The 22,012-nt window shown below is 40.0% G+C and overlaps 1 protein-coding gene across 1 annotated transcript; it reads right to left on the bottom strand.

The window, feature by feature from the left end:
* Positions 1–2,109: 2,109 nt before the first annotated feature.
* dctn1a (dynactin 1a) lies at positions 2,110–21,143 on the bottom strand. The gene is made up of 27 exons (XM_053480069.1): positions 21,005–21,143; positions 18,370–18,618; positions 18,180–18,261; positions 17,154–17,188; positions 14,523–14,687; positions 14,208–14,405; positions 13,909–14,113; positions 13,631–13,709; positions 12,262–12,421; positions 11,994–12,098; positions 10,546–10,737; positions 10,327–10,443; positions 10,074–10,226; positions 9,784–9,944; positions 9,527–9,695; positions 9,345–9,413; positions 7,609–7,821; positions 7,369–7,530; positions 7,149–7,280; positions 6,903–7,028; positions 5,829–5,971; positions 5,538–5,704; positions 5,260–5,390; positions 4,313–4,505; positions 3,952–4,025; positions 3,760–3,849; positions 2,110–3,437 (listed from the first exon to the last, which is right to left on the bottom strand). The coding sequence occupies exons 2-27, from the start codon at positions 18,592–18,594 to the stop codon at positions 3,300–3,302; spliced, it is 3,684 nt and encodes a 1,227-aa protein (XP_053336044.1). The 5' UTR covers positions 18,595–18,618; positions 21,005–21,143; the 3' UTR covers positions 2,110–3,299.
* Positions 21,144–22,012: the final 869 nt, after the last annotated feature.

Here is a 22,012-nt window from a genome sequence, read left to right on the forward strand (position 1 = left end):
GCTCGAGTTAAATGAGCCCTCCCCCACATCTCTATGACAATGGGATCCACAGTTTCGTTCAGTTTCAAAGTTCATATGGAAGTTACCATTATATGTCAATGGGGCAAACTTAGACACCTCTCGCACCCCAGGGGTACAACTTATACCTCATACTTTTTTCAGGGTACGTTCTGGCACAGCTTGCACACCTCTTCATCAAATGACATTTCTACCAAATTCTTGCTTTGCGCTAGAATCTATTAAAATTGGTCTCAAAGTTAAGTCTATGGGATTTTTGGGCAGGAAAATTGCCCCCTACCTTTTAGAAGTAAACGGTGCAGGACGAGTTATGCGCCAAATCTCCATTATATGTCAATGGGGCAAATTTGGGCACCTCTTGTACAACTTATACCCTCTTGGGTATACCCTCAAACGTGGCAAATCTGAGATTTCTCCAAAATTCTTGCTCTGCACTAGAATCCAATGTTAGGTCTATGGGGGCAACGCAGGGGGCAATTTACCACCCACCCATTAGAAAAGTCATAGTACTGTACTTACCACCCATTCCGGAATAAGCCACATGATTTGACACCTCTTTCATGGGTCTGCGACAAACCGTACAGGACTAGTTGTACGCCAAACTTTTATACGGAAGAAGAAACGGAAAAATAATAAGCCTGTGAGATAATAATAGAAGTGTTTCACTTTGCAAGCACCATTAATTAGTCTACAGTTAAAAAAGAGTCCTTGCACACCTTGGTGAGCTGTTGCAAGAAGAGGATTATAAAATTGATAAAAATTGTGCACTAAACTCTTGTTTGTTTTTGTCCAATAAAGATAAACGGTATTCTGTACAATACAATAAAAAAGTGATATCACTTTCTAAAGTGCCCCCACAAGCAAAGAAGAAAAAAAAAACAATACTCTTACTTTAACATCAATACTTAATTAAGTACCAGTAATGTTGGAAATGTTGGAAAATCCAGGTTTATAATATTAAAGCTTCTGACTAGTGAATCTGTCTGGGATTTTTTCAACATTCTGTTCCCTGAGAAAAATAACTGAGTACTTTATTACGTTATAGATTTAATCAAATCCTGTGGAATGGAGTAGATGGATCCAAAGCACAGAATGCAGGTATAACTACTGTACATTCTGAATAAGACTGTACTGCATTACTATTACTTCTGTATTTATCCATTTATTCCTCACAAATGAGAAACATACTGTATGGTCGTAAACGGAGTCAATGTCTGTGACCGAACTGTAAGACATTGTCTAATGGAAACGGGATTTTCATACAGAAAAGCTAAATGAAAACCATCATTAACACCTAAACAGAAAGAAACAATGTTACAGATAGCTAAAGAAAAGCAATCATAGACTGTGGATGACTGGATGAAAGTGATATTTAGTTATGAATTAATCCTATGAAAAGTGTGAAGACAACTCCCTGAAGAAAACATGCAAATTTCCACATTAATATGGTGTTGACAGGGGAGATGACGGTCATTAAAGGCACAAGGTTATACTGTGATTTTGGACACTTTTCTTATTCCATTAATTGTAAGAATGTTTGGTGGTGATGACATAATTTTTTAGGATAAAAATGCACCTTGCCATAGGACAGCAAAAGCTGTGAAAACCTTCCCTCAGAAAGACATATAAAGTCAATGGCATGGTCGGCCTGCAAATAGTCCGGACCACAATCCAATTGAAAGTGGTCCCTGACCTGCAAAGCTGATCTGACAACTGTAATAAGAGAAAGTTGGAGACGGATTGATGAATACTGTTTGTCAATAGTAAAATCCATGCTTCAAAGAGTTCAAGCTTTTATAAAAGCTTAAGCCAGAGGTGGAACACTGTTGGGTTTTTGTTTCATGGTTCTGTTTTTTCCAGCTTGATTTGCAATTGACTTAAGTTTTCTTCCTTTTTTATATTTTAAAGTGTTTCTTAAAAGCCAGGAAACTGGAATGTTAAATGAGAATAGTTTTGTGGGATATCTGTGATAACACTATTGATCACAATATGAATTTACTATATTAAAACGATATAAACCATTAAAATACCACAGATTCTACATATATTAAGTTCAAGTTATATATGCATATATATTGAAGGAAATGCATGTTTGATTTTTTTTTATTTTATTGAAGTTCAAATGCAAAAGTCATTAAACATTGCATTACACACAGATCTACTTTAGCCAAAGATGAAATGATGTTAAAGGGTGTGAACACTTTTCCTTCTATATCAGCAAAATACAAAAAATAATAATAATGCCAAGAACATTCTGCGAGTGGAAGAGCTGCATTTATAATAATCTAGAATGATTTGGCAGATTCTTACGAGGCAGATTTCCTCCTGCTTCTCTATAAATCTTGAGCAGGATTTATGAAAAAAAAAATGCTGCAGCTTTGTGTTGATTTGGTCCTTTCTAAGACATGCAAGTGAACCAATGTTTATTTATTTATATTATTATTTTTTTCATTTAATCATCATTTAAACTACGTGTTTAGTGCTCTCCTTTTATAAATTAATGTGAATAAACAGAAAAGATGTGCCAATATGATCTGAAAAAACAGCATTTTTTGTTTTATTAGTTCGCTAAGCTTCTAATGAGCTGAAGTAGAATACCAGCCGCTTGTAATTAATAAAGTGAAAACAGTATTCGCTCGGATATTAAGATCATATAAAAATGAAAAAGACTTGTGCATCCCTTTGTGAATACTATTGTAAAGTGAGCAAGCTTTTAAAAAGGAGTGATTTTTAGAAGAACCGCTTCCAAAACAGAAAAAAAAAAAGAATTGCATAAATATGTAAATACCTTGTTTTTTAGGAACCTGAATCCAGAATTACAAACATAAAGAACATACAATCCGTTTTTTTCCCCCACAAACTTGATTAAAATTTAAACCACATTGACCACTGACAATTGCATAAGAATTTCTAAACAGATCTCAGGTCAAGAATGAGACATTAAAAAAAGCCAGAGTCATCAGAAAGCAAGTAAGAAGTAGTAACAATTTTAAGTGGTAGTGTTTTAACCATTTAGATTTTTTTTTTTAATGGGACAAAATCTTTTGAATTTAAGAAAACAAACTCTCCAAAGTGAACCCAATCCGAACGTTTCTAACAGCCGAGCCTTTTGAGCATGAACAACCTGAAGCTACTGAATAGAGGTGATTCTTTGGTTTGGAAGAAATCTGAAAGCCTGAACTGAAGTTCCTGAGAAAAAACAGGAAGTGCTGTGAAAAGGGTGTTTCTGACAGGCGGAGCAAGTCTTTTCCTGACGGAGGTGGTCCGATGAAATGAAGCGGTTAGGTCATGAGGAGGTGGTGGACGCGCTGAAGCTGATGCTGCGACAGGATGAGGGAGTGGGATTTTTCTTGACCGCGAGCACACGGGATCATCACTTTACCAACCAGAACGGTGCCACACTTCTTCTCACCCTCCGCCTGGTACACAGAAGGATAGAACGGAGTTAGATAGAAATGATTATAAAAACAATCAGAGTCTCCGGAACATGCGCGTCTCGTGCCCACTAAACGTGCTACTTCCAAAAATGAAAGAGCTAGTGCTAGTAATTTGTGCTTTCGAATGAAGATTTTGTAAAGGTTTTGTAGAATTCCAGTGAGGGTACTGTACAAGTTTGGTCAAATTTTGATTTGGTTTGAGAGGTGTTGTGTGTTTTACTTTAGACTGGAAATAGAATGACAGAGAGTCTGGGGAGACAAGAACAGAATCAGGTATCTCATGAAAGTGTGTGTGTAAGGTCACCTTGATGAAAGTCGATGAAGGGAATGTGGCAAAATCGGAGCGAACTCGAGCTCCCACTTGCTGGTTTACTACATGCTCCGATACTTCGTTCTGAGACGGTGAAAGAAGGAAAGGAACAATTAATAGAAATACAAAGAAAATCCTATAAGTCATTGAACGGCATCGTTATTTGTGTGCGGTTATGCCTCTGACCTTTAGTTTGTCCAGGGCATCACTGAGAGACTGCAGCCTAGCCGTCTGCTCCAACAGTTGAGCGCTGGCACTTACTGCAGAATAGGTAACACACACGCAAAGACGGAATCAGACAATGTCAATATGGTAGATAATTGGATAAGCGGAATCATACGAGAGAAAGTGCTGTATTTCTGTACACAGCCGTTCTATATCTGGCAGTATAGCACTCCCTCTCGTGTGAGATCGCTGTTATACGACAGTTCCGCAAACCATTTATAATTAACAGATTATGATTTTTCTTTATTTCCTTCTGATAAAACATTTTATAGACAATTCGATATAACCACTCTCTTTCTCACACACGCACACACACACACACCGGGTGTTTTTCCCGTGATGTCCACGACTTTGACGCCGGCGCTCATCTTGAGCAGGCTGCTCAGCAGCAGGTCCGTTTTCCGGTACAGGTTTCCGGAAACGCCGTCGCTCAGCGAGCCGTCCTTCATCACACCGGTCATGTTGGGTGCGCTCAGAGGAGGAAGAGACGCCAGTTGGGACTTCATCTTCTCTGCCTGGAGGAGACAAAGGTACACAGGTTGAGGTGAATGTAAAGAGTCGGCTGCACCGATTCTATGATTCAGTCTGTAAATTTTGCGATCCTTGCTTCTGTAATGATTCTTGCTTCTTTACTTGTTTATTCTTGTAAGACGATTCTATGATTCATTCTGTTTCTTCTGATTCTAAGATTTTTAAGGAGAACTTCCAGGATTTATATATACATGAAGGTGGGTCGAAAATGATCCGCACTCTGGCTACAGAATTTATTTTAATTAACATTTGGAAATAGACGTATACATGATTTTTTTCGACATGATCTTGCTTTTTCTGTCAACAAGCTTCCATATTTCCTCATTACAAAAAAAAAAAGGTGTTTTAGACTGATCTGAGAGCCATGAATGCACCGCGTTCCTCATCTTTTTCATTATAAGTGAACCAAACAGGTGAGAAATCTGATGGAGCGAGAGATCAGGACTTTAGGGAGGAAACGCTTTAACACCTCAAAACAAAAGTTTTTGCTTTTTGAGTGTCGACAGCATGGACAGAAGTGTTCTTCTTGATGGCTAACACGTGTGCGAGAGTTTCTCTATTCATTCTTCATGACAAAACACTTTCCCTGTATTGTAGTCTTCGATAAATGAATAACAACATGAGGTACCTCCCATACCACAAAAAAACTAAACAATGAACGATTTTAATATAACCAGAGTATATATAACCATATTTAATTTTTTTTTTTATCCCAGATTCCTATCATGCGATGCTCACCTTGAGTCTGTAGTTTTCATTCTTCAGGTGTTTCATCGCAAGCCTCTGAACATCCATTTGCTGCTTCAGGAGAGGAGAATCCACTACTTGCACACTACCTGATACACTTGCTATACCAGAGACGGCACCTCCTGTGAAAACACGCACAACATAGTTAAGCCCATAGGATGATCACACACACACACACACACAAACACACTGGTGCCATGCTATTTCGAAGTGCCCAAGATTTTAGATTTGCTTTTAAATTTCATCTATTCTAATCCATCTCGTGTCACCTGGAGTGCCTCCTGCGACGATAGAGGCGATGCCAGATGCTGGTGTTCCACGCAACCCTTCGATGGTCATCCGTGATTGGCTGTTGAGTCTCTGTTTGAGCTCTGCCTTCTCTGCCTCCAGCTGGTCAATATCAGCCTGCAGCGCATCCATGGTCTCCTCAAACTCCCTGCACACGCACAAAGGACAGATGTCGGGGGTGAGGGCGGGATGGGACAAACAAAAAAAAAAAGGTTTTCATACAGACAATTATATATGAAAGCCAAAAAAAAAAAAAAAAAACTAAAACACACTTCTCTTTTTTCTTCAGCAGGGTGTTCGTCTCATCCAGTTTGGTCTGGATCTTCTCCACCCGTTCGTCAGCGTCTTTAGTAGACGTGTCCAACTTCTTCTCGAGCAAACTCAGACGCACGTTCGCCTCGCTTAACTCCTCCCCCTGAAGAGAGAGAGAGAGAGAGATTGAAAGAACAGAAAAACAAAGAAACCATCACTGGAAAATATTAAGGTTAGGACTGTAGGCATGTTGGCAGGTAGACATTTAATAAAAAAAAAAAAATTATTGATCGTCTTTGTGTACAATTTAATGTTACAGTGGAACCTTGGATTGCGAGTTATTCGGTCTGCGAATGATTTGCAAGGCAAGCAAAATTTCTAAATGAATTTTATCTTAATAAAGAAACGAGCGAGGGCTTGACATACGAGTAGTACGCATGCGCTTTTGTCTGAGCAAAGCGCTGAGCGTCACGTGATCACAACTGAGTCGATAGTTTCTCTCTCTCTTGCATGCGGGCGGGCGAGCACGCTACAGGATTATGGGTAATCATCTTCAATGCTCAGTCTTGGTTATAACATTTTGACCATGTGTGCATACACACGTAAAGCAAAAAGCAAGTGTCATTAGCGAAAGAGAAAGATAAAGTTTAGGTTAATTAGATTATTTTTTACTTTATATTTTGTATTCATTATTTTTAATATGAATATTTGTGGGTTGTGAAACAAATCATCAGAGTTTCCATTATTTCATATGGGGACACTTGCTTTGATATACAAGCATGCTACCGGAAGTAATTATGCTCGCAATCCAGAAATTAACTTTAATAATAATAATAATGCTCAATTATTTGTCATATGTATTTTATAGCACAGTGAAAAAATTTGTTCAAGGGCCCAAGAGCGGCAACTTGGCGGTGCTGTGGCTTGAACCCCGGACCTTCTGATCAGTAACCCAGTAATCCACAGCACTAACTGTTTGCTGCACCACTGCCCTAGGAACTTATTATTTTATAAAAGGACAAGTTGTGACTTTGAATTATAAACATACTGTACCTTACAGCTTAGTTATCGTTTGACTGAGGGGCGTGTCTTACCTTGATTTTGAGGGACTTCTTAAGCTCCTTAATGACCGTCTCTCTGTCCTCCAGCTTGAGGCCAAGTCCTTCAGCATCGGTGATCTCGGCTCTCAGAGCAGCAGAGCGCAGCTCTACAGGGGGAGGCTGACACACACACACACACACACACGTATGAAGATTGGGATAATGAGCAGACGTTTCAACATACCAAGAGACCCAAACTCACGATAGTGTGTTACTAGAATCTAAAGGTTATGCTCTCACCACATGCTGCGGTTTTTCAGAGTCATATTCTCCCTCCTGCATGGCGGTGGCCATCTTGTTCATGGTTGCTATGACGGCGCTGCAGGACTGGCGCAGGCACTCGCGTGGGTTCTCGCCGTGCAAACCGTAAATCTATAAACACACAAATACACACATTTACTAAAACACACCAATTTCTATGTTCATTTTGACATGCAGGAACATGTGCGTGTTCGATTACCTGCTCGATTGCTTTAAAGACTCCATCCTCGAGTGTGTGTGCGCTGAGCCCCTCCTGCTCCGAGAGGGTCGAGATGAGCTGCGCTCCTGCTGCCGCCGTCTCCTGCAGCACCGCGACTACACAACCCAGCTGCTTCCTGCTTTCCGCCAGGGCCTCGCCCACCTACACACACACAGGTGATTATAAATATAAACACACACACACACATTGGTATGAGAAAAGGCACATTGATAGACATACCTGAGGAGAATAAGAAAGTGCTGCAGGGATCCCCGGTGCGTCTGTTCCCGGCATCCTTCTGCGGATTTTCTTACAGAACTGCCGGACGTCTCCGCAGGAAGTGTCCAGTTCCTTTAGCAGCAGCATGAGCTCCGACCCCTCCTGACCAGGCTGCAGGAACGAACGCATGCGTCCCAGCTCCGCCCCCATACAGTCCAACGCACTCTGGATAAACTGAAAGAAGATACACACAAATTTGAACATCTGTGGTGCTGCACAAGTGTTGCTAAAGCTGACTTTTATCTGATTTACGCTGATGGTAACATTATATATTTTTTTTACTTTGAATAAATGTTGGTGGAGATTCGTTATGACACTTTAGTGGTGACAGCTTAATTTTTTGTGTCAAGTTGTTGATGAAAATGTTTTCTGGTTCGGGTGTTGCTTAAAGTGTTTTGGCTGATGTAAAGGTGTTGCCAGAGGTGATTTTACAGTTTCAGTTTTTTTTTGCCATAAAGGTGTTTTATGTAACGTAAAGGTGTGTTATAATTACGGTTGGGTACCGAAAACCAGTGCCAATACGGCACCAGTAACTATATAACCGGTATGTACCGGACCGAAACAGAACGCGAATTTCGGTGCCACTTAAATGCCTGAACTGTCGATTGAATGACACAGTTGTAATAAGCATAAAATTCATTAACACACATGATCGCTAGTAGGAAATGATAGACCATTCGAGATGCGCGTAAATGCAGCAACTAACACTACACTCACTCTGACGGCAGCAGGTAGTCAGTCTACCGCTATCTTAGCTTGATAAATTAAACAAGTTTCGTTAAAATGCCTAAAACTAAATGGTCGAAAGTGCGGCTATATTTCACAAGAAAGTATTCCGACACCACAATGTGCAGCAAATGTTTTACATCATTCGCGTGTGAAGGGGGAAACACGTCAAATCTAATGAAACATTTGAGGGCACACGGAATAAACTTTAAAGCAGAGGGATGCACCATGTTTGACAGCTTGTAGACAACAGCTGGCACTATCGGTGTGGATGAGCCCAGCCCCAGTCATACTAACCGTAGCAAAAAGGAGTCCACCGATTATAATGACGACAACAGCCTTGCCGCATTCATGCAAATCTTGCATTCATGCTAACAATTTGTCAAACGATTTGTAAAATACTAATGTAACATGGATTCTGTTTATAATTATGGCTTTCCAGCTAGTACTCGTAGTAATACAACAGTGACCCCATTTACCACTGCAAAGGCGGCTAAATTTGACTAAGGAGATTTTTATTTATTTATTTTTTTAATAAAAATGTATTCTTGAGTCATTCACCATAATTTTGCGGCTTTTGTAAAGTATCGGTTCAGGCACCTTTTTGGCACCGGTACCATTTTAAAAGTATCGATTTGGCACCGGTATCGGAAAAAAAACGCAAACGATACCCAACCCAAGTTATACTGCATTTGAGTGTTGTTAAAGGTGCTTTATTTGCTATACAGGTGTCACTAAAGGGGTTATGTGGTGTCAAGTTGTTGCTGAACATGCTTGCTTTTATTTTTTTATCTATCTGGTGTAACAAATATAGTTACAGTGTAACTACATGTGGTATACAAGTCTTACTTAATGTGTTTTATCGACTGTACAGGTAGTGGTGTAGGTACAGGGGTTGTACAGGTGTAGCTGAAGGGGTCAGTACAGGTGTTGTGTTGCTGTAGGGTAAGTGACAGTCCCTCTGTGTGTACCTTGATGTGGTCTGCCAGCTGCACGGTGCAGTCTTCAGTCTGATCAGCCAGGTGGATGCTGTAGAGTTGCTACAACAGGAAAAGAAATCAAAGATCCAACTTAATAGCAGGTAAAATTTCTTCGTGGACAAAAGTACTTCAAGTACCAAATAACACAACGCACTGACTGGTATGTAACGAACCTGGTAGTACTTGATGGCCTTGGTGAGAGGCTCCACCTGCACGGTCTCATCTAGCTGATCTTTATGCAGTAGTTCGATGAGGAAGTCGAGAGAACGCTCGTGTACGCTCATCTCAGAGTGCAGAGTTCCCATCCGCTTAAACACATCCACACTGCACTGGTTTAACGCCCTGGGAGAAACAGACACGAAATTACGTATTTGTTTTCGAAAAGAAGAAAAGAAAGAAAAACATGTTTTTGCACATTAGTGATGCGTACTGCTCATATTTGTGCAGCGTGGCCTGGAGCATTGTGAGGGAATACACGAGACCCGAGGCGAAGCTCAGCTGCTCCCCGGCGGATCCGCGCAGACCGGTGCGCTCCGTAACGTCCTCGTTTAGGTTGAACTTCTCCTGGGCCTGCTTACTGATCAACTCCGCCTGCAAAAACACAGAAAGTAATAAATCTTTGTGACGATCTCCAGATCTGACATCTGCTCTGGTAAATAATGCCCAAGAACATCCATGTGCTTAATCCTCAGTGGTTAATCCAGACTAGAGTAAGCTTACCTTGCAGATGAGTCTGGGGATGAGGAGCAGCACCAGGATGCAGTCGTGATCTCCTCCGTGCCTCAGGAAGGAGTCGGGCATGAAGGATGTGAGCAGGGACACTTGCCTGTTCGCCTGCTGCACCTCCATCTTACGCAGCTCCATCTCAATGGCCTGCGAACAAAAACAAACACACACAACAAAGACATAAATTCAATTCTCACGATACGTATACATATATTAAACCGAGCTGGACGCGTAGAAGAGGCGGTACCTTGGCGTAAGCCTTGGTCTCGGCGAATTTAATCTTGAAGTCGAAAAGCTCGGCAGGAGGCTGCTGGAGCTGCTCGGCTGTAGCACTCTGCTGATTGGTCAGCTCTCGATTCATTTCCTGTTTTTTTTTTTTTTTTGGAGAATCAAAACAATACACCGATCAGTCACACAGCACCACAACTCTTTCGCCTTTAAATCTAACGATTGACCCGTGTCTGACCTGTAGGTGAGTGGTGAGCTCCCTGTATTTGTTGATGGTCTGTTGATAGTCGGCCACGGTCTCCTGCGCAGCTTCCACCCTCTTGTCGGCCTCTCGGACTCGAGCTCCTGCCAGGTCCAGCTGCTCGCGCAGTTCCAGCTCCGTCTCTCGTGCATTCTCCTGTAGCTCGTCATTCATCTCGTTTATCGCTTCCTAAAGAACAAGAATAAAAACGGGGAGTAGAAGAAGTGAGAAAGTTTAAAATGTTTATTATTTCCTTTGCTTTCACTTTATACTGTAAAAGGGCAGTATTTCGGTTCTGTGTATTGGGGTATTTTCCTTTTTAATACAATTTTTTATCTTTACTTATACAGTTTTGTATACAAGTATACTGTTATATATATTAATGAATCAGTATATTGATATAGTCAGGATTAGAGATAAAAAAAAAATCGTTTCAGTTATGAATAGTGATTCGTTTATGTGACAATTCACATATCGTCACATTGATTTAAATAATAAAAAGATTTATTTTAAAGTTTATAATAGGACTGGTCGATGAACTGGCTAGTGACTGGATTTGTCTGGTTTTTAGTTTCCGTTTCTATAAACAATTCTGTACTGTGAGTCGTGGCGCAACAGAAATGCATTTTTATGGTGTTACATTATCAAAAACTGCACGTATTAAAAGCCTCTAATTAGCCCCTTTCTCCAAACACTTTGTCTCAAAACACACACTTATACAAGTCTCCAAACACCACAATCCCTAATTAGTGGAGTATGAGTATGTTAGAAGCCGCACGCGCCTGCATGCTCGCAGCTCATCAAGTTGAGTTTCGAGACTTAGAGATTTGTCAAGTTTGTTTAGAAATAATGATGGCAGATGATATAACAGAAATACGTGCCGCTCAGTAACATTGTAGCTTTTTTTGTTTTATAAGTTTTAAGTTTAAATGTTAAGCGCTTATATTTGAAGCTAGTCTGTAGTGTTTAAATGCTGCGCTTGGTTTCTAAATGAGAAAACTAATGTTAAAGGAACGGGATACATTTAACTTCTAAACTTTTTGAAAGGTTTAAAATTGTAATAAACTCTGAAAAAAAAAATATCGTAATCGTAATATCGAATCGGGATATTCATAAAATCGTGACATTGATCGAATCAGCACCGAGGTGACATCGTGATTATATCTTATGGGGAGGTGACTGGTGATTTCCATTTCTAGTCACCAGTTACTACTACCATAAGAGTATATTCAGTATAACATAGGTTTTCAGTAAATCGGTTCATTATAAAAGTATACTGGTTTCGACAGTAAATTAAATAAGCTTTTATTCTTTAGTGTTTAAATTTTAACTTATATTGCATATTTTATCCTGTGCAGTGAAATTATTCAAGTTCTTTGTATAACCATGGACATTTAATTATTTATTTTGATAATGCTGTGGCACATATTATAAGTGTCTCTTACCAAATCACTGACGGTTTCTCTCAGCTCTCTCACTTTCTCCTCCAGATCCAGATTTCTCTCAGTCAACGTTTCCACCATCTCTTCTGCTCCCAGTGCCGCGTCCACCTGAATCACACCATTCCATTAATAAAAAAAGTTTATACTTAACAAGTGCTAATTTTCTCAAAACATATGCAATTCAAAAGCAATTATGTAATACACACTGTATATCTGTGCGTACATAATAAAGCCTTGTTTACACTATATTTGAATTGACGTTTGTCCTGACCTGCTCTTTGAGCTCATCGATGGTAGCCTCAGCCTGCTTCATCTCCTCCTGAAGTTTCTCCTTTTGCACTCTCAGAGTCTCTAGCTCTGTGTTCTTCTTCTCCATCTGCTTCTGCAGCTTCACGTGCTCCTGCTTCTCAGATGATGACAGGTCACGCATCCTGAGTGCAAAGACAACAGACAGTAATTGGATGAACGTGATCTACATTTAATGGTAGATACAGGATGCAAGAGAGAAAAACTAAAATACAGTTCGATTATGGCAGAATTTACAATAAACAGACCGAAAAAACACCACTGAATAAAATTTCTCTGAGATGGGCTGAAAAAGTACTGCAGATGCGCTGCCAGTGAGCAAATAGATAGAAAATAGTTATATGTTGAAGATATAAAATCGTTAGGTTAAAATTACCTTAAAATATTTATCATTTGCATTTAAAAAGGTAACCATTACTAATAAAATAAAGCAATTAAATTTAAACCACTAGTCATATTTCATTTGGTTACAGTATTGTGAGCCTCACAAGTGTTTTAAAATTAAGCCATGACATTCTTAAGTTTGAGAAAACTGAAATACAAAATATAACAGGATGTACCCTTTAAGCAATGCCCAGACACAAGACAAGAGGCCTTGATGTGAGAAAGTTAAATTTACCTCAGCTTTCCAGAAAATGTGGTGAATCACAATTCATGTCAATTACAAGTTGTCCTCTACTTACAAACAAGCCCGTCCCGGGAGCACGTTCGTAAGTTGGATTTGTTCTTAAGTCAGACAAAGTGAGTCTTGTACGCCTTTGACATGAATATACAATATAAGTCATACCAATCCACTAGACTAAATCTCTGTCCCCCTTTCCCTACAACGTAACTGCGCCTAAGGAAATGAATCTCACACATGTGAAATATAAGTGTCGTCTCTGCGCCTTTAAATCGCAAGGAGAATCCCGGACTCTATTTCATCTCAGAGCTGTTTTCCACTGTATTGGACTGTAAACTCTTGTTTTATTGAGGATTTTCCCGAAATTAGGATTACTCACCATTATTTATCGTTCACAGGATACTTGAATACTTTCTATTATCGTGCTCCCGAACTAATATTTTGAAACCGGTGAGACCGCCTAATCCCGCCAACCCCTCCACGCACACACACAATATACCGACTTTAGACTTTAGATACTTTACACATTCACTTACACACTGAAAATATTGTATACAATTGTAAATATTGGAATGTGGAGGACTGCAGTGTCTATTTTTTGTACCAAATGTACAGTAGAACCGCAGCCCATTCAGACCTGCAGACATCCGTAACTTGAATGTTTGTAAGTTGTAACAAATCAAACAGAAGAGAATCACATTATTATGCTCACCTGACCAGCGCCTCTTTGAGCCGTGCGTTCTGCTCCTCCAGCTGCTTCACCTGGTAACTGGAGGCTGCACCGTCTGAACCTGTGCATGAAGAAAAATAAGAAACAGGAACATGTGACACAAAGCTGAGAGCACTGCCCTGTTCTAAAACAGAGTGTATTTTGTTATTAGTTATCACACAAAAATCTAATTTGTTTTAGCATTTTAGTAGTAGGTATCTGATAACAGTGTATAGCACTGTGTGTGTGTGTGTGTGTGTGTGTGTGTGTGCGTGCGTCACCCTTCTCTTCAATCTCATGTTTAAGGATCTCCAGGTCCATGGTTAACTCCTCCACTTTCTCCTTCAGGCTCTCCACTTCTTGCTGCAGAGACTCCGCCCTTTCCTCGGCCATTTCTTTATCCAGAGTGGCCATCTCGATAGCGTCCGCTGTGTCAGCCATCTCTTCCATGTAGCGGTCTTTAGCTTCCTGAGCCTCACGCACGTCCTGCATATAAGCGAAAATTTTTTTATCAATATAACAAGAAAAAGTTTTAACCTCCAGGATTAAAACACCCGCGTGTGTGTTTGTGTTGCTGTACCTTCTTGGCTTCTTTAAGCTGCTTCTGCAGGTCGTTCTGCTGCTCCTGCATTTTGTTCTTCCACTCCTGCAGCTGCTCCAGCTGAATCTTGTGCTTCTCGAGCTCCTTCAGCTTGGCTTTGTCCTCGGTTCTCTTTATACGCAGAGTCTCTAACTTCTCTTCGAGATCCTTTACCTGGGCGCGCAGAGCCTCCTCCTCCTGAGACAAAGAGAGAGAGCAAATCAATGCAACATTTATGAAACGAATGAAAACTTTTTTGTAGTTTAATCAATATTAGTGTTTTTATTTAAATGTTTTCTTTTTCCCCATTCTCACTTTGCTGGACAGAGAGGGAGCAGGGACACTTGGGGGCTCACTAGGCGTCCTGCTGGGCTGGGGCATCATGGGAGCCCCCAGCGCACTCTGGGAAGGAGTGGCAGGTTCGTTCTCCACCAAGACTGATCCGGAGAGGTCTGAGGCAGTGCTAGAGGGGCGGCCGGTCTGGAGGGGAGAAAGTAAAGAACGGGAAAGAAGTGTAAGAAGAGGGAGATGAAAAGAAAGTGAGAGAAAGAAAAGGGAGAAAAAGGTAGAAGTAAGAAGTAACACATTTCTGCTGTTTGTTTTCATAGTCCACTACAAAAGAGAAGACAATTCTTCTAGTCATTGCATAAAATGTAAAAGAAATTTCTATCCTTGAGGGAGGAAGTCCTTGGTGTTGATTACAGTACAAGCTGCAATTAAAAAAAACCACAGTGCCACCAGAACAGAAGAAAAAAAAGCAAAAGAAAAAGTTCCATGTGATGTGATTAAAATTTCCTGAGAGTTATCACCCGTGTTCATAGCGCTTTATATAAACACCATACAGCTCAGTCATGGGAGGGAACGCTGGGATTAAATTAATACAGGTAGTTCCGACTATCTTTGTCCCCCTTTCCCCACACTGCTGTCATGTGGCCAAAAAACCGTAACCACGTCTAAGGAAACAAATCTCACAGTGATATGTAACTGTGTTGTCTCTGCGCTTTTAAATCGGGAGGCGCCATTTTGTCTCAGAGTTGTTTTCCACTGTATTGGATTGTGACCTCTGTTTTGTTGAGGATTTTACTGAAATTAGGATTATTCACTATCAGGCCGACTCGTCTCCCTCACAACATAGGTCAGGGACTACCTGTAGTTTTTTTTTCTTCCAATATCATGCACTTATTAGACATTTTAAAACATGTCTTTCCGCAGCACCTCCAGGACTGGGCTTTACCACCACATCCGGTGACGTAGGGTAGTTTTGGGACTTTAGGACGTACCATTACGAGGGAGGGGAGAGAGTTGGAGTAGGAGAGGCGTCCCGGAGTATTCCACTGTACATTAATACAGAGCGTATATTAGCTTTTATACCCATAGTGTTAATAGTGTATACTCAATGGTTGCTTAAAGTAAGTGTTCTAACTTTAACCACAGTGTTTGTAAAAAAATAAAAAAAAAAAATTCCCCAGAGTCCCTTGCTGCTGCGTTCAGGCTCACCTTGGTACTACGGCGCACAGCAACCTTGAGGAGGAGACATCAGGGTGAAGAGAAGGAGCAGGCGGGGTGGGGAGCGGGATTAGAAGAGAGAGAGAGAGAGAGAGAGAGAGAGAGAGAGAGAAAGAACAAAACACATTGAAGCATGAAGGAAGGAAAGAAAGAAAGAAAGAAAGAAAGAAAGAAAGAAAGAAAGAAAGAAGGGGAAAAAAATAGAGAGACAAAAAGCAGGCAAGTGTGCGATAAACAGGGGAAAAAGTGTGAACCAATGCAAGCGAGAAAAAAAAGGAAGCAAAAAGTGAGAGGCAGAAACCGCACGCACAAAAGCAAAATAAGAAAAAGAAAAAAAAAAGAAATGGAAGGAAAGAATAAGACCAAACATTTTAAAGAAAGCGACAACAGCATTACTAAGTCCCTGAGGTGAAGGACATGCAGCTCAGGTTCAGCATTCAGCCCTACTGGGATGGGATGATCTTTCTCTAGCCTGTTCGCCCTTTTAGTTATTGTTACACTATGACACAATCGATAACGACTTCATGCTGAAAATGATTTCTGACCGAATGTCATTGAGAGCCACAAAGTGATGAGTGTGTTGCTGTAAAGAATACATGACTCTGAATGTGAATGTAATCGGAAGATGAAACAAGACATGTGACTGGAAAAATAAAGAACGTAAAAAGTTGGGAGATCCATTGCATGGAGAACTAATCCAAGTGAGATGAGCCCAAAAACCAGTGAACACCAAACAATTAAACACAGCTGTACCTTTTTTGTAGTTGGAGTCTTTAACATCATGTTAGCAAACACACACACACAAACACACACACAAACACACACACACACACACACACACACACACACACACACATATATATATATATATATATATATAAATATATAAAAGAACAAATCTTCTATCAGTAAAAATACTTATTTAAACATAAAGAGGGACAGAAGCTTGGACTCGAATGGCCATTCTATACAGTCACTGGACATTGTTGTTTTATAACTAAAACTGACCGAGAGCTCAATCGACCATTTTCACAGATGACAGTCTGACACAAGTTCGGTTTAGTTTAAACAACTGAACTGCGCCCTCTGGTGGACTACAAGATAGCATGTATGTGAGCGACTGAGAAACACGACGCAAAACAAACTATTAGTTGCTACATTAATGTTAATTGGTTGAATTCTTACCATTTTAATCAATCGGACCTTGTTGGAATCACAGCATAACCCAAGTTACTGTCTCTGACTGGCGATTCAAAAGGAATCTTAATGAAAAACGTACTGGGGTCCAAGTGAGCCATAATCTTCATATTAACCTTTTTAAGCTTAATTGTTAGAATCTCAACCTTTAACATCAGGATTTAGTTCTGGTTACCAAATGATTAGGGGACAAAAAGTTGAATAATTAGGTAGCTAAAATAAGAGAAATAAACACCACCACACCTGTTTGCTTCCTTTTCCAGGTGTTTCCCCAATTTCTGCAAAGACAAAAAAAAAGAAGAAACACAAGTTGAATAATTTCTTTTGTTCAAATAATAGTTAATGATATTTATTTCTTTTTACACTGTAAAACAACACTGAAGGCGTTTATCCAACATAAACAACAACCTCCTTTGAACAGTTGATATTGAGATGTATCTGGGATGTATTTATGCTCTGTAAAGTCTTCATAGTGGATCTGAGGTGCTGTTTGTTAATTGGTGATTTCTGAGGCTGGTGACTCTAAATGAACGTCTCCTTTGCATCAGAGGTCAGTTTTGGTCTTGCTTTCCTGGGAAGGTCTTCATGAGGGACAGTTTCATCATGGAGCTTGATGGTGTTTTTAAAAATGCACTCGACACAATACTGTTCGAAAAGGCAGACCTTTATGACTTACAATAACAACTGAGTGTTGCTGTTTTTGTTGGTATATAATTATCTAATGCCAAAAGTGTTTTTTCACAGTTGTAAAAAAATAATAAATAATAATAATAAAATCCAGTTCTGTTCTAGAATGTAGAAAAATATTTTAGAACGTATTGTAATTTAAGGTTTATTCCAATGTTGTCAAGTATACTAAATTAGATTATATTAATTTCATGCGTTACAGGAAAAAATGTTATTAATGTTATTAAAATGTACATAATGAAGCCCTTGAAAACAAAATATATTACGATGACAATTTATGGTTGCAAATAAAATTTTTCACAAATGTACTTAGTCTGATATTTGGCCTTCTTCATATCTATGTTGTTATCTGGTGTTATTTCGACCCAGGGCAATATTTAATCTTTCTTTTTTTTTCCCCCTCCAAGCCAAGGCTTTTATACATACTGTATATACGATATTAACACTTTTTCTATTTATTTTAATATTCGGCCTGGTTTCTACACTTTTCTTGATTTTTTTTTGTCAATATTTTGTCAGTTTATTGTGTTACGTCTTAGCTAAACTGCGGTCTGTTTCAGTGTTTTTCTGTAGAGCTCGTACCTTTCCGAGGCATTCGAGGGATGCCCGACTCCGGTGTGTCCGGCGACGTAGCCGAGCTTCCTCCATCTTCAATCAGCTGGATCTGAGGACGAAGTGAATATATATAAAAATAATAATAAAAAAAAATACGATGTGACGATTTTAGATATTTTATAAACTCTATATCAAACAATTATTACGGGCTGCTGACCTGAGACTGGCGAACGAATATCCCATGATTCTCTTTGCAGGTGAAGTAAGACTTGCCCTGCACGGTGCCGTCATTTTTGCCCTTCGGCTCATCCAGGATGACTCCGACCCATTTCCCTGAGGCGAAAAGCGTGGCGCCGACGTACGCCACCGTGCCGCGCTGGCCTTTACCGATCACCTCCACCAGAGAGCCCACCTTCACCGGCTTCCCTCCGTCCGCACTCATCCTCGCAATCCCTCCACTCGACGGCTAGAGGGAGGGAGAGAAAGAGAGAGAGAAAGAGAGAGAAACAAAGACCAATTCTTATTTCAAAGCAAATCTTTATTAACAAAAAAAAACAACAACACAGTGTGTGTGTGTACACGAGTGCCTAAAGCACTAAATGACTTCTGCACATCACATGACATCACGAATGCATGAGCTTTTTATCACAAACAAACTCTCTGCTTACACCAAAAAAAAAAAAAAAAATAAATAAATAAAAAACATATTTACAAAAAGACTGATAAACATAAGCTGGAAACATATCCAAACACTTTGCTTAGGACTACGGATGCAAACACGACCCCTTTTTCACCACACACGTACTCAAGCTGTCGCTTTTTAAAAAGGACAAAGCAGAAAATTCTGGCTTGAGGAGCTCTTGAGAGGGTGAGTTGACTTCATATAAAACTAGCACGGCGAAGGACAAACAGGTACACCTCGTTCACTCACCCTGGGTGTAAACAAGTTCCTCCTCGGCGTAGACATTCTGCCGTGTGTCTTAATGGCTCGATGTTGATTTTATAAAATGCAATAAAGCGGAAGAACTCCCTCGGCTTATCTAAGAGCTTCGGCAAATAGGGAGAAGGAGGAGCGCTTTGTCTCACCCAGCCGTCAGTCATAGCAAAGGATCGACTCTCTGCTTTCAGAAAGTCGCGCTTGAACTTATATACCGGATTTATATATTCATTAGGACGTTTAATAACTATGATCTGTACAACCTAAAGGACTTGCTGTGTTTTTGAGTGCATTTTAAGTAAATAAGTGTTTTTTTTTTGTGTGGCTGCGCTCGCACATAAAGAGCAAAAAACTAATCGTGCATGATGACACAGGATCACCTAGGACTTACTGGATTCCTAATCCGAAATTGAAACAACGCAATATGCATTTTTTCCTGAAAGATAACTATGACTAAGGGTGGACGTTAGTTAATGAAGAAAACTAAAGGAAGAGATTATAAACTGTAACGTCCAGTTGGCAAATAAAGAGCTCGTTAGTTCCGCCTAATGTTTTTATTTTGCAAATAACTTTTCTCCAAACAGTCGGCCCGACGATAAATAATAAAATATATATAATAAAGGTAGTCCCCGACTTACAAACGTTTGAGTTACAAATTTCCACAGAAAAAAACAGACCTCTGTTCTAAACATTTGTAGATTTGTGTTTTTTTTTTATTTATTACCACAGATATTCCCTGACTTACAAACAAGTTCCGTTCCGGGAGCACGTTCATAAGTCAGATTTGTTCTTAAGTCTGACAAAGTGAGTCTTATACACCTTTGACACGAATAGACAATGTAAAGCATACCAATCCACTGTGTCCCCCTTTCCCCACACTGCCATCATGTGGCCAAAAACTGTAACCGCGCCTAAGGAAATGAATTTCACATACGTTAAATGTAACAGTGTCGTCTCTGCGCGTTTAAATCGCGAGGGTAATCCCGGACGCCATTTTGTCTCAGAGCTGTTTTCCACTGTATTGGACTGTGACATCTTTTTGTTGAGGATTTTACAAAAGTGGGATTATTTACCATCGGGACAGCTTTACAGGACTTTTTTTTTTATCATCGTGCTCCTGGACTGATTAGTTGAAACTGGTAAGGCCAACTTATTTTTCCCGCACACACACACACACACATACACATACATACATATAATATACCAAACTTTAGACATTTTATACATTCACTTACACACTGAAATAACTGTATATAATTGTAAATATTAGTATTTATCCTTTGGTACAATGCACGTGAGCTACTTCCGCGATTTGTTGATCAGCTGATCAGATTTAACTAATTTAATTGGTCAGACCTTTCAACTATTTCTACAAAAGACTTTTAACACTAAACATTTATATCAGTGTAAGTTAACCTTCTGCGTTACTTCCGGTTCCGTTTATCGTACAAGAGCGCCGTTGCTATAGAAACAATAACGTTATCCGACGCTTCAATACAAACCTGATTGGTCCAGCTTGTTAAAAGAAAATGAATAATTAATTCCTCCTGACCAATCAGAAACGAGAATTCCGCCGCGAGCGCGTATAAACCTGTTCTGTGTGTCATATCCCGCACGCGTCCAGCAGGTGGCGGTGTAATGCAACACCGTGGATGTCAAGCGCCGTTACATCTTTACGAACTAGTCAACGCGCAAGCAAGCTAACAGCTTATTATTTACTACACACTCCATGAAGTAACGTGCAAACAATTTGCTGGTATTGTCACTAGAAAAAACTTATCTTATGTATTTAAGAAAAGAAAAAAACAGCGCTTCCCATATTGGCTAAGTTAATGAAGCCAGCGGCTAGCCGTGGGTGACGTGAGCACTTTAATGGTTTCGACCAAAGAAATAAAACAATGAATTCAACCCTTACCTGATTTTACCTCTTGAACACTGTGTACTCCAAGAAAACGCTCAACTCTGGATTAAACAGCTGAAAGTGACAAATCATTCGACAATAATAAAGCTGCAACACAGGGAGGTGCGACGGGTCGCCGGCGCCGGAAACAAACAGGCGGAACCATTCTCTGTGTCAAGGCTGCGCAAGAATTGTGCAGAACATTGTGACGCTAGTTCCGCTAGACCGCTGACCACGGCACCGCGTCCGCCATGTTGGAAAGGTCATTTTTCGAACGTGGGTTTATTGAGAAAAATAACAGGGCAAATCTATACATTAATATATATAGGAACCTCAGTTGGTAATGACCATTGTAATTTATTCCTGTTTTATGACCGTACACACTGTAAGATATAATATGGCCCGTAAAACAAACCCCTCATTGCGCTTCCTGACGTCTTATATGGTTACATTTCCTATAGCCTGTATCCAGACATCCAATCAGCTTTTACGTTAGAACCGTGTTGTTTAACTGGAAATGTCTATACATTTCCTATTATGTGTCTGTCTTCTGGTTTCTCTATGACTGACATTTGAATGATAGTTTTTTTTTATGTTGGGCGTGAACATAATACAGCATCTGGCCAAATCTTAAATATGCTCTCTTCAATGGGAAGGTTGCATCTGGAAGGGCATCCGGCGTAAAACTTGTGCCAAGTTGTTGTGCGGACTGGATATTCCGCTGTGGTGACCATTTGCTGGGAGCAGCTGAAAGACCACCAACAACAATTGATAATAAACAGAGATCAGATTCAGACACATCATGCATGTTTTTGGACTGCAAGAGAAAACCCACCAAGCACAGGGAGAACATGCAAACTCTATGGACAAAGACACTAAGCCTGGAATCAATCCCTCGACCATGAAAGTGCAAGGCGACAATCCTAATCACTAAGCCATCATGTCGCCATAAAAGATGGTCCGCCCCTTATGATATAAAGTATTTAATATAGGAGATGTTGCACTGTCACTACACAGCTCCAA

This window comes from Clarias gariepinus, chromosome 20 (genome assembly GCF_024256425.1).
Source record: "Clarias gariepinus isolate MV-2021 ecotype Netherlands chromosome 20, CGAR_prim_01v2, whole genome shotgun sequence".
NCBI lineage: Eukaryota > Metazoa > Chordata > Actinopteri > Siluriformes > Clariidae > Clarias > Clarias gariepinus.

What these genes read in the sequence shown, in the direction of transcription:
- dctn1a (XM_053480069.1), bottom strand. Translation starts at nt 18,594, where the DNA reads ATGAGTGCGGACGGAGGGAAGCCGGTGAAGGTGGGCTCTCTGGTGGAG. An exon ending in AGGCCATCAAGTACTACCAG is followed by an intron (nt 9,414 to 9,526) that starts GTTCGTTACATA and finishes TTCCTGTTGTAG; the next exon opens with CAACTCTACAGCATCCACCT. An exon ending in CTGAAAAACCGCAGCATGTG is followed by an intron (nt 7,029 to 7,148) that starts GTGAGAGCATAA and finishes TGTGTGTGTCAG; the next exon opens with CCTCCCCCTGTAGAGCTGCG.